This window comes from Eschrichtius robustus, chromosome 17 (genome assembly GCF_028021215.1).
Source record: "Eschrichtius robustus isolate mEscRob2 chromosome 17, mEscRob2.pri, whole genome shotgun sequence".
NCBI classification, from domain to species: domain Eukaryota; kingdom Metazoa; phylum Chordata; class Mammalia; order Artiodactyla; family Eschrichtiidae; genus Eschrichtius; species Eschrichtius robustus.
Genome location: NC_090840.1, coordinates 53875074 through 53888593, shown reverse-complemented (window position 1 = coordinate 53888593; position 13520 = coordinate 53875074). Strand labels below are relative to the sequence as shown.

Sequence of the window (13520 nt, the reverse complement as noted above, 5' to 3'; positions counted from 1 at the left end):
TCCTTCTTTGAAAAATGACTGGAATAATGTGAAATTATCCTAAACTTGCAGGAAGAAAACTATATATAAAAAAGTGGGGCCTTGCCATAGAAATGGGGAGAGCCTGCTGGCCAAACTGGATTAAGGGGCTGCTTTCCCACACAAACCCACAGATTTCAGATGATATCAAGGTGGTTGCCATTGAGAACAAAGTAAGTAGGCAGGGCACAGAGGGTGGAAACTAAAAGAACAGAACCTCGAGGCTTAAAATCTTTGTCCAATGAGGTGTTTGGTTGGAGTCACTCACACCTGATACTGGCCGAAATCAAACAGCCTCCTGAATTTTTGAAGGATCTGTATAGAAAAAAATAATTACTAGCTCATTTACAAAAGCCTGTTCAGGAATTCCCTGGCTGTCCAGTGGTTAGGACGCCATGCTTTCATTGCTGTGGGCCTGGGTTCGATCCCTGGTTGGGGAGCTGTGCAGCATGGCCAAAAAATAAAAAAAATAAATATTAAAAGAAAAAGCCTGTTCAACCCCTAAGGTAACTCCTACTTTTTTCTAATCTGCACTAGGAAGAAGTGGGCTATGAAAGCTATGAAATCCCCTCTTCAATGCGAACCTTTGTGGCCATAAAGAATAAAGGACAAAGAAACACTTTCCAGAAAACAGAACCCAGGGTCCCAGATGAGTAAACCAAGAAATGTATTCTACTCTCAATCTTCGCCATTCCCTCCAAGTGGGAAAATTCCTGTGGATGACTGATTGCTTTGTTCTTCCTATTCTCTCCTTCAGAAATGAAAATTTTTATTTTGGTTACCCTGCTGCTATTTTACCATTTAAATTGGATGTACTGGAGGCAGATACTGCGTCTCTAGGCTTACAGGTCACTATAACCTGAAAAGCCACACGTGGATATGAAGGAGAGGACTATACATCACTCAAAGATCCTAGATTTCAATCTGCGTGGTATATGGATGACATTTTAAGGTTGTCTTTCTGGGGGAGGGATTGACTATGTTCTATATGCAAAATAAAAATGTCCATAGATATTTTGGGTGGCCAAATCTGCAGGAAAAGTTAAAATTAAGAGAGCCACATACTTTACCTTATTGAGCAAAGACCAAATAGCAAGCCAGTATTTTTAAAGACTTAAAAATAGGTAATTAGGTTTTCCCTGGTGGCACAGTGGTTGAGAATCTGCCTGCCAATGCAGGGGACACAGGTTCGAGCCCTGGTCTGGGAAGATCCCACATGCTGCGGAGCAACTAGGCCCGTGAGCCACAATTACTGAGCCTGCGCGTCTGGAGCCTGTGCTCCGCAGCAAGAGAGGCGGCGATAGTGAGAGGCCCGCGCACCGCGATGAAGAGAGGCCCCCACTTGCCGCAACTAGAGAAAGCCCTCGCACAGAAACGAAGACCCAACACAGCCAAAAATAAAAATAAATTAATTAATTAATTAAAAAAAATAGGTAATTAGGCTGAGCTTAACGTTTTTTTCCCCCCACTGGTAATTATATAATTAGATGGATATTTGTTAGGGTTTTTGGCTCACCAGCATTTGAACCCTCTTTCTATGTATGAGAAATAACCCATCCTTTAACTGTAGAAGCTAAAATTGTCAGCTGTCATTTTTCCAACCTGCCTGGCAATTACGACATGAGTAAATGGCTGAGGTTCTGCTGATGAGACACCACCGCCCCAAACTTTGAATCTGAAGCTACTAAATTTGGAGATAAAGAGCAAAAAAGCTTAGTTCTACTAATTCACTGGGCTCCTAAAGGGCTTTGGAAGGTAGGGAAGCTAAACTGAATGTAAGAACCAGATTGTGAAAGACTTTGAATGTTAGGCTAAAGGTTTTATTTAGTAGGAGATGGGAATCTACTGAAGTTTTTGGAGAGAGAGTAGTGTCAAGATCAAGATGATGGGGACTTCCCTGGTGGCGCAGTGGTTAAGAATCTGCGTGCCAATGCAGGGGACACAGGTTTGATCCCTGGTCCGGGAAGATCCCACATGCTGTGGAGCAACTAAGCCCATGCTGTACAACTACGGAGCCTGCGCTCTAGAGCCCACGAGCCACAACTACTGAGCCTGCGTGCTGCAATTACTGAAGCCCTCAGGCCTAGATCCCATGTTCCTCAACAAGAGAAGCCACCGCAATGAGAAGCCCGCGCACCGCAACAAAGAGTAGCCCCCGCTCGTTGCAACTAGAGAAAGCCCGCGCAGAGCAACGAAGACCCAACACAGTCAAAAATAAATAAATAAATAAATAAATAAATAAATTTAAAAAATGATACTTTAAAAGTAGAACTGATATTATCATTTTTGTGTTAGCTTTTTCTTCAACTGAAAATGATTTCAAAGATGGACTAGTTCAGTCCTAAATTATCAAGGACTAATGATATCAAGGTGATAATGAGAATGGGAAGGAATAAAAAGAACTGAAAAAAGCTGGGAAGGAAGCATTTCCTTGGCAGAAGGTGCCAACTGGTGGCACACATTTAAGCCACACTTGGTCAATAGTTATGTGGGTTCCATTAATAATGTTTAAATTTTTTCACTTAGGCACTAACATTTTAAAATTTAAAGGCTTTAAGTAAACATTCAGATTTATTGCTTCTCTTGAGAAGAATAAATTTGCCAACCCTGGGCTGATATTCAATTTGGCATCAATTAGCTAGAACTGAGTATTCACCATTCCTTTTTGGATGGATAAGCTTTCTCCAGATTTTCAGAGTTCCTGCATTTTCCCTTTTGTATTATATCTGGCCTACTTCACTGAAGTATGTTACTTTCCTGGCCCTCGACTTACAGGAATAATAAGAGAACAACTGATCACCGGAATAGCTAAAATAAATGACCCTTTCATTTTAGTCTCATTAGGCAAAATCTAAACCTTAAGAAATGATACTGCAGGGACTTCCCTGGTGGCACAGTGGTTAAGAATCTGCCTGCCAATGCAGGGGACATGGGTCCACAACTACTGAGCCTGTGCTCTAGAGCCCGTGAGCCACAACTACTGAGCTCACGTGCTGCAACTACTGAAGCCCGCATGCCTGGAGCCCATGCTCTGCAACAAGAGAAGCCACCGCAATGAGAAGCCTGCGCACCACAACCAAGAGTAGCCCCCGCTCACCACAACTAGAGAAAGCCCGCACACAGCAACGAAGACCTAACACAGCCAAAAATAAATTAATTAACTAATTAAAAAAAAAGAAATGATACTTTAAAAGTAGAACTTATCATTTTTGTGTTAGCTTTTTCTTCAGGTGGTCAAATAGTATTATATATACATGGCATTAGGTAAATCCCCTCCTCTCCACAATCAAATACCATTACAATATGAGATAAAACAAATATACAGAACGATGTTTTCTGGTCAATAATAAGGGTCTATGAAGACCAGCAGAGAGCACTTAACCATAGTCCTTGGCAGCAACTGGAAGCTGCCATTACAGCTAGTGAAACTTACTAGTGGGTTTCTTTTATAAGTCATTATACACAAGATGTCTCCATAGGAAAGTGTGTCCCCGTTTCTAGCTTTTGGAATTTAGTGAACCTGCTGAAGGATGATAGCAAATTGGGGTTTAACTTGACTTTTGTATTAAATTTAAATTACTTTAAGGGTATTATTTGGACACTTGGCAGTGAAAGATTCTGAATCTTAGATTAAAAATGTAATATCTGATAAGCATTATGAGTGGAACTGTTCTTTGATTTATCCTTTTAAATTCCAAAATATTTTGCTTCACTTTATCGACCTAGAATATAAATCTAATATAAAAATTGTGCTACTGTTGAATATGATGTGGACTCGTATAAGGAATGGTTTATTATACATAACCAATCATAATCTAGGAAAAATAATATACCCTAATAAAAGACACATATTTGGACTATTATTGTCTATCCATGTCCTGTCCCCAATATTGGCATTGTGAAAATGTACAAAAACTATGATCACTGAATTTTAGTAAGTCTAGATCACGTTATAATTCTAAAATAGTATAAATATGATGGCTAGCAGTCAGTTACATTGATATTCAGCTTAAAAAGAATGGTAGAACTATATACTGTTATTCTTTTACTGTTACTATTAATAGACACTTAGTGAATACCTACTGTGCTAGACACGATGTCTGTACTTAGGAGGATCATATTTAAGTGTATGGAGAATTTTTTATTCCAGTGGAGCATGGGCAAAGTGTTAAGCTCCATTTTAATCAAATGGGACTGCTTATTAAGAATTAACTGCACAGGGAACTATATGCAATATCCTGTGATAAACCATAATGGGAAAGAATATAAAAAAGAATGCATATAGGTATAACTGAATCACTTTGCTGTACAGCAGAAATTAACACAACATTGCAAATCAACTGTACTTCAATAAAGAATAAAAATTAAATTAAAGAAGAATTAAGTGTATTATTTACAAAGGGATTAGAATAAGATAACGTAGCCTCTTAAAGAGTGGGGGATAGTTAAATAGGTCTTCCGGTTACACTCTATTTAGTTCCTTTTATATTAATTCCTCATAGCTTCACTATCACCTGTAAAGATACTTTCCTCAGTTTTTCTGGTGATTTTTAAACAATTCTTGTTTCTTAGATGATTTTCCTGTAACTTAATTTTCAAGATAGCGGCATGTAAAAGAAATTAAATAAGTTAATTTATTCAGTTAAATAACCTTAAGATGATAGGATCTCTTCTTCTGTATAATTGCCAAGCCATATTTTAAACAAAGAAGGAAGGCCGTAAAATCAAGCAAATCAAATTCATCACATATTATATGTACATTACTGAACAAGAATCACTAGCCCAGAAACACAAGTCACTTTAAGATAGCTTGAGAAACCAGATCTACAAATATTAGGATATGTGCAATTTCCCTACATTATATGACCATACCATTTGCTCTTGGATCTATGGGTGGGAGGCTTGCTTCTCCTGCTAGGAATGGTAACCATTTCACTGGTTCCTTCTCTCTTAGAATTAGCTGTAATGTTTAAAAATTCTAAATACAGTAATATTCTATATTAGGGAGGTGGATTCAATGTTGGGGCCAAGTAGTTTATATAGTGAAGCTAATACTTATCTCAGAGGGCTCAATGATAAATAAACATAATTTATAAACAGTTAAAGAACACGTAGGTGCTATTATCCTTACTTTTACTTGAAAAAAAAAATTACCCAGAGATTTGGAGAACAGTTATCTGGAATATAACCCGAGACAAAGAACAAAAAGTAAAGTAAAATAAAAAAGAACTGCAAGCAAACAAAAGAGATGCTACAAAGACCAGTCAACAATCTTAACTTATTTTGCTTATACGAATGTCCCTTTCCTCCTCACTTAAGTCAGCCCCACTGAGATTATAATCTGTGGCCAAGTTGTTTAATTTCTCTAAATCTCAGTTTTTGCATATATAAAATGAAAATGATAATCTCCTTGAAGAATCATCATGAAATCAAAGGTATACGGCACAGAGAAGGTGCTCAATAAATGGTAACCATTATCATTGTACTTGATTTTCAAAACACAGCATATTACAAGAAAATGCAGTACAATAACGAAGAAACAGTACACAGAGTAGTTGGGATTTTAAACTTCAGAGCCAGATTATGGGTTTTGATCTCAGCTCCCCCACTTACTGGCTGTGGACTCTGGGCAAATTGCTTTCAAAGGTGTGCAGGAGGCAATGAGAGCTATCACTGTTTAACCCTCACCGTCTCAGGGTACCTACCCTTCTCTAACTCCTCAATTAGGTTTTCGTATCATCTCTCACTGCACTCTGTACTTCACCCTCCTAAGCCCTGTCACAGTTTTAATTACCTAGTTATTCCTATTAATATCTATCTCCATTAGACTGTGAGCTCTAAGAAGGTAGGGAGCATATTCAGCTAATTCAGGGACTAGCATAGCGACTAACACATCTCAGAGCCTCAATAAATATTTCTAAATGAATGAATGAGTGAAAAGAATATGGTCTCTCAATAAATTTCTCAGCACTTCTTGTGTAGAATGGTAATTCCTGGATGTGCTGTCCAAGAATAAAATGAGAATATGGAACTGGAAGGCAGAGTACATTTGAGATTGGTTAGCTATTGCACTATATCTGAAAAGACAAAAAAAAAGAGAGAGAGAGAGAGTGTGAGAGAGAGAGAGAGAGAGAAGCTGTAAAATGAGATAGACTACTGATCAGTTACTTCAGTCAGATCACACTAGTTGGTAGACCACTGCTCTCTTTAGAAAAGCTGTTCTCAACCAGTGTGAAAATCATCTGTTGTGATGTTTTTTCTTTATAAATTAGAATGGGTTTCACAGTTGTGACTATGATAACATAGTCCTGAGTAAGCTTATGAGAGTATGTTATCCACATGAACTTTATGTGTCCTTTGTGGGTGTCTCAAGAGAAAATAATTGCAGAGAAGCACTGCTCCAGGCCAGTGATTTCTAACTTTTATAACTCTGCAGGGTATGTTGAAATACCCTCAAAAATCTCAGGACTTTCAAGGGTGGTAGGAGTATAGCAAAATCAAAGAAGAAAGTTACGATTTCTTCTCTTGGCTGTAAAATGACTACACCCCAGTGGAAAGACTTCTATTTTATGGGGAATGCCTCCTCTCTAGTTACTTACTTTGGCTTCATTTTGTCTTGGCGACTCAAGAAACCATATTATAGGACAGAAATCTGTTCCAATTTCCTATGTGTAGATGTAGGAATTTCCTTTGGGATTAGTCTGTATGAGCCAAGGTTAAGTCAATGTACTTTAAATTTTGAAAAAATTTCACATTTACATAAGTTTTTCTTGTCTCAAAAAAGGCTTTTAGGGTGGTATTTTGTAAATCCAATTAATTCTAGCTACAACTTAAGAAAGAATGATGATAGTTCAACTGAAGCAAAGTCAAGGCTGAAGACTTGGTGTAAAAATTAACAGTTGAGAAATGAGTGTATAATAATGTGTTTTATCTAAATATGTATTTTTAGGCACACCTGGCTTTGAGTTCTAGTTTCACCACTTACTAGGTATGTGATTGTGGCCAAGTATATGCAAATAATAAACTAATATAGCTTGGGTTGGGTGCACAGATTGTGTTGTTGACTGCCTGGGTTCATATGCTAACTCTATTACCTACTATCTGGGGGACCTTGAGCATGTTTCTGAATTTCTCTGCCTCAGTTTCCTCCTTTGTTAACTGGAGATAATAAAAGCACTGCCTCAAAAAAAAAAAAAATAAAAAAAATAAACAAAATAAAAGCACTGCCTCATAAGGTTGTTATGGGCCTAAAAGAGTAAGTGCATGTCAGGTTCTTAGAATAGTGCCTAGATAATAGCTGATACTGAAAGTTTTAGCTACAATTATGATCATTCATTTACCCAATTTGATTTTCGAATATCTTGACTTGCTTACATTTCCTGAAATGTTAAACACTTAATAGTAGAAAGCGAGTAAAATGTAAATGTACCAACAAGAACAGCAAAAGATTAGTATGAAAATTAGAAGTCACATTTATATAGAGAAGTACCCTACCATTAAACCTGTACTGATCTAGTGCAAACTGATATTGCAACAGTAAGCTAGAAGAAAGCTGGATAGCTCTAACTAGTGAATTATCTTAAAGAACACTTTTCAGACATATTATTAATCAGCCATCTTCCTCCTCCCTGCCCTCCACTGGGAAAAATAGGGGAAAAAAAAATATTTCTACCTGTTCTCAGAGCAGGTAGTTAGTTTCTTCTAAATCAGGGGTCACTACAGATTTCCTAGTAAGAGCTCATTGATTGTCACAGAATAAAAGCAAAATAAATCCTATTCTATACAATGATATATACAATAATAGAGGTAACATGATGATGACCAACCCACTCTGGATATACGTGCGTGCAAAGATGAACACAGTTTGCAACTAGCTTATCAATAAATTAATAAACAGCATTTCAAATGTTGGGATGCTATTATTTAGCAGTCAATTCTTACTTTGATTTACAAATTATGTTTTTAGTATCGGTTGTTAAATCTTACAGGAAAGTTCTTCACAAAGAAAACGTATGTTGTATTATTGAAAACTTTATGAAGGACTTGCAGTCTCTTGGTGAAAAGTCTGAGTCCCCTTTGCTGTTTTGCTCATTAGCTTAATTATAATGACGTCACTCAAACACCAGAGACAAACAACCAATGGTGAGATTCATCGTGTTGTGCCTGCCAGCGAAGTTCCAAAGGCCCACAGCACAAACCAGCCTCCTTTAGTACCATCAACCTTTGACCTGTCCGTTGTATCACCCTTTCCCCTCATTCGGAGCTTGAGTGTTCACAGGCTGGGATTCCTGTTTCAAAGTTTTGCTGCTGCTTTTCCCGTTAAATTTTGATTATTTCTGTCCTCGAAATCAAATGCTAATACCAAGACTGCGGGAGTAAACGAAAACAAAACAGAGTTGGGTGCACCCAGCAGGGCCGCCTTGCCTCCCACCCGTCTCCATCCTACTCCAAGTGCCAAGCACTGTTTAACTCAACTTCATTAGGAAAGCCTCTTCCCAAGTCAGCGCCTGTGGAGCTCCCCAAATAACCGATCAACAGAACTTCTCCTCGGCCCAGCTGGCGCTCTGGGGGTCTCCCGCTCCACAGTCCCCCAGAGAGGAGGGGGTAGGGACACTGCTACTTGGAGTTCTCCAACCCTGTCAGCCCTCCAACCACCGACCTTCCGAGATGCGAGGTGTACGCAGACAGACACACTACCTGCAGGCTCACCTCCTTCTTCCTCTTCCAGCGAGTTCATGCAGGGGAAGTAGCCGGCCAGCGCCTCGAAGGAGGCGGAGAGGCTGCTCCGACTCTGCGAGCGCTGCATGGAGCGCCCCGCGGCGCCGGCGCCCCCCAAGCCCTGCCGGCCCATCTTGGACGAAGACCCGCTTTTCCCGCGGTACAAGATACGAGGCGTCTTGGCGGCTGGGGCGCGGCGACCGCAGCGCTTCGGGGGCCGGGATGCTGCCGCGGGACCCTGGGGTACTGGCCCCTGCCTCCCTGACCCGGTCCGGACCAGACGTGGCCTTCCTGGCTGCCGGGGCCTCCACTCCTTTGGGGAGGGGTACGAGGTGGGGACCCAGGCGGTGGCGAGCGGGGACGCGGCTGCTCGCTGTGAAAGTCCGAGGTCTCGCCAGGAGGGAGCTGAGGTGCCCGGAGGCTGCGGCGGCGAGTCGGTCCTGCCGCCCTCCCCTCGCAGGGAGATGCTGCTGATGCTGAGGTCTCCGCCAATCAGCAGCCGGAGGGGGGGAGGCGGCGGCGGCGGCGGCGGCGGCGGCGGCGGCGGCGGCGGCGGCGGCGGCGGCGGCGGCGGCGGCGGCGGCGGCGGCGGCGGCGGCGGCGGCGGCACGTCGGCGGGCTGGCAGCTCCGGAGCGCGCTCCTCGGCTTCGGGGCAACTCTGAGCCCCGAGGAGCTCCTGCTGCTTCCGTTTCTTCCCTTTAACACCAGGGAACGGTCGCTAATTAGACGCAAGACGTTAGGCATCGCAGCTGGGAACTATCTCAGGCAGATTTTGGTAGTCACTTTCCCCAGTCTCACTTAAAATTGGTTAACGTTCCTCAAGCGTAGATAGGAAATACTGAAATTTTCTCCAAATCATAAAACAAAGGCTCCCCAATTTTCAACAGGTCCCATGAAAGCCTAGAATCAAAGCTTTCTCGTTTACCTTCTTTCTTAAAAAGATTAAAAAGTCAACGGAAGGTAAAAAAGGTTAAAAAAAAAAAAAAATCAAGAGCCTGAAAAAGAACCAACACTAAAAAAGTACTGTGATGTTTATCAATTTTGCTTTAATTTTGGGAATCTTTAATGCTTTTTTCCCCTCCAAATTAGATAATCTGCTACCTATTGTTGCTAAGAATGACAATGAACTCTGTAAGGCTTTAGTATCTAAATAACAGGTAACATCCTCTTAACATAAATTTGGAAGCAACACAGACATACCAGAAACAAAACAGTTTATAAGTGAAATAACATCACATTCTGCAAACTGCAAATCTCTATCCCAGAACATAAAGCAACCGTAATTTCATTTTAGCATAAGTCAGAAGACTGTCCTACTTTTTGTAACTTTAGACAAGTCACTACACCTCTCAATTTCCCTATCTAGGCAGGTGGGAAGGTAGGGCACAATGATTCCGGGCCTAACCATGTCATAGCTTGATTGTTGGCTGTGTGTTTTAGGGGATTTCAAAAGTGTTTTGTAAAATGTAAATTATACAATCTAAAATGGTTCTTTTATACAATAAATATTTCCTGAGTACTATATATGAACAAGTTCTTTGCTTGATGTACTGGGAAATACAAATACTCATTCAATTAATAGTAATTGAGCTCCCAGTGTATGTCAGGTACCTTTGTAAACACCTAGGACATACAGTGATCAAAGCAGATAAAAATCTCTGCTCTCATGGAACTTATATTCTAGTAGGGGGAGAAAGACACAGTAAATCAGTAAATTATATAGCGTTAAAAAGGAGATAAATGAAAATGGCAAAAAATAAAGTTAAGGGGTATGGGACAGTCTGCAATTTAAAAAAGAGCTGTCAGGGTAGGTATCATTGACAAGGCAACATCTGAATAGATGGATGAAGAAGTTGAGGAGGTAAGCCATTCGGATATGTGAGGAAGAGAGTTAGTTTGAGGCAAAGAGAGCCTGCAGTGCAAAGGCCCTAAGATATGATGTCCTGGTGTGTCCATGGAACAGCAAAGAGGCCAGGGTAGCTGGAGTGGAGTGAGTAGGAAGGAAAGGAGGTCAGAGAGAATAAGAGGCAGAGAAGGGGACAGATCACACAGGGCCTTCTAGGTATGTTAACAGCTTTGGCCATAGCACATCACAATTTAGAAAGTACAAAACAACGCACTCAAGTAATAATCCTCCCAAATCTTTCTAAAAATTAGGCAACTTTCAAATAAGAGTGCTCTTACATAATAACAACTTTTGGTTGCTTAGACTTAGGATCATCCAGGTTTCTTGCTTCTGTTTTTCTGATAGGCTTTTGTCGTTTCTCATTAATATTCCTACAACTCTCTCTTAGTTCAATTTCCTATTCATTATTCACCTTCCTAAAATACCAGCATTTCAATAGACACTGATAAAACCAGGAACTCTGAGTATTTTTTCATACCATATTGCTTTTATTCAGAGAATAGAAATGTTTTTATTAAATGAAACTTTCATTATAAGAATAAAGAGAATCATAGAATTTTGGAAACTGAAAGGACTATTGTAAGTCACCTAATGTATTTTTTATAACTGTGGGTCACAAATTTTTAGTGAGTCACGAAAATAACTTATCATTAGAATGATCAGCATTCTAAAAAATAAAATGAAATAAAATATTAGAGTGTAGCCCATGTAGTTATTGTATCAATTGCAGTACTGTTTCATGAATGTGTATGCACCCCTGTGTGTTTGTGTGTGTTCACATGTGTGTACTAAGTTGTGATCAAGAGAAACGTTTCAAGGAAGAGGGACTAAGTAGGAAAATCCTAGGAAAATAAATTGGCCAAGGGTGGAAAAGTTTTATTTTGGCACCCAGGGACATCATAATGATAGTTGAAAGTCACTTAGGAAGGGAATTATCTTGGGTTTCTACTAGTGACTGCGTGGGGATAGGGAATCTAAGAACTCAATCAGTGGTCACACTCAAGTTGCTTGGGCCCTGCCTTCTCTATGTTAATAACCTGACTTTATGCACCAAGAAGAGGTTAGTCTGGAATAGCCCAGATGCATCTGTTTCTTCATGAGCATCACTTCTCTCTTGCAGTTTCAGAACAAAGTTGTCCTGGGAAGCTTTTTGATATTTTTTCCTATAGTTGGGATTTGAGAGATATAGATAAGTGATAAAAGAATGACACAAGGAGAAACAGGAAGTACTAAAGAAGAAAGAAGAAAATCACCTTATTTCAGGGAAGAAAGCTTCAAAGAAAAAGAAGACTATTGGCACACAGGTATCAGAGAGACAAACCACAATAATGGCCAAGAGACTTCTAGTCTTGAACGATAACTTGTGGAATATACTGAACTTACTGAGAAAACTTACAATTCCACTTTTTTTTTGTCCTATGCTCAATTGTTTTCCTATATAATAAATATTATATAAATAATATTTCTGGTTTACATATATTTTAAAAGTTGATTTACTATTCCTTATCCCATCCTGATATATGAACTACCAACCCTAAAGGAATTTAAAAATTTATATAAAAAGAAACTACTGATAAAAGATAGGAAATGTCATCTCCTCCATACCAGAAAGTACATTCAAACGGCTTTGGATGTAGTTTTCAAATGATGGGCCACTATATAGTTTCATTATATAAAACTAAGTGTAATTCCAGAACAATTATAGTCTAGTATTCAAATTATTTATAATATATTTATAACTTTCTTACTCATCCAAAATAATCAGAGAAAAAGTGACTCACAAATATACATACTAATTGTTTTCTAAATGCAAATTCTGGCCTTGAAAAAAGATTCCACTACTGTATAAGAAAATCATATTTTTGAAGAAAAGATATATAGATTGATACAACTTGCATAAGAAATCATAGCATTCTATTTGATGAATATGAAACATATCACACCAATTATGCCACTTAATTCTTACATCAATCCTGATAGTGTCATCATTATTTCTTCTTTATAGATGAGCTAATAAACACTCAATAATATTAAATGACTTGTTTAATTAGAAAGTGGCAGAGCCACTGATTTTCTGATTTCAGGTTCAGTGCCCTATACACTGTATCACAGGTGTCTCATACCATATACATAAGCACAGATGAAACACATGCAAAACATAGACGATAGATATAATATGAACTATGTAGTAAATTATTTGGTTCAAAATAAAATAAATATTGAAAAAATATATTTAAAAGCCATAATGTTTATTCTAACTATATACCAATGTTAAATCCATATTTGCCCATTTAATCAAAACATATTAATATTACATAGCCATATATGTATTTCAGTTCATCAATTCTTAACAGGGCTAGAAAGTTACTTGTCATTTATGTATCAGTTTTTATAATAGTTTCCTCGCCAAAATAAATCACTAAAATTTTAAAGTTTGTTAAATTAGTTTATTCCTGAAATAGAGGCTTGGTCACTGATGTGAATGCATAAAAAGGTTATTTTGTGAAGTAGTTACGTAGTGTCTAGACCATGGCTTAGTTCAGCTGGGAACATACTTATGCCTTTGGCAGCCTTGCCCTTTTCTATGCTAGAAATGATGTAGGTGATGATGATGAGAATGCAAACTACTACTAATGAAGAGAAGGAAAGACGAAGTAAGTCCTTTTGGGAGGTATTGGAACAAACAAGTAATAAGGCCTAGAAGTGGATATGCTAAAAAGAGATAGAAAAAGGACTCTTATTGCTACTCTGTCGTCACTATTTAGTGTATCCAGTCAACCCAGAAATGGCTGGTTGCTAAAAGAGATAGGAATTGCTCAGGATAGGCTATAAAGCCACACTGCAGACTGAATTAACCTCTTTCTTCTCGATACACAT

At 39.0% G+C, this 13520-nt stretch overlaps 1 protein-coding gene across 40 annotated transcripts in view; it reads right to left on the bottom strand.

Annotated features, from left to right (window-relative positions):
* Positions 1-13520, bottom strand: part of RIMS2 (regulating synaptic membrane exocytosis 2) — a 607795-nt gene that overhangs the window by 16416 nt on the left and 577859 nt on the right. The window contains exon 1 of one of the 40 annotated variants that reach the window (XM_068525935.1): positions 8716-9194. The exons of 38 other annotated variants lie outside the window; for them this stretch is intronic. In XM_068525935.1, the coding sequence (XP_068382036.1) occupies positions 8716-8869 (154 nt within the window). In that variant the 5' untranslated portion in view covers positions 8870-9194. Of the gene's footprint in view, positions 1-8715; positions 9195-13520 lie in introns of those variants that run through there. One more of the 40 variants, XM_068525936.1, reaches the window with a different exon arrangement.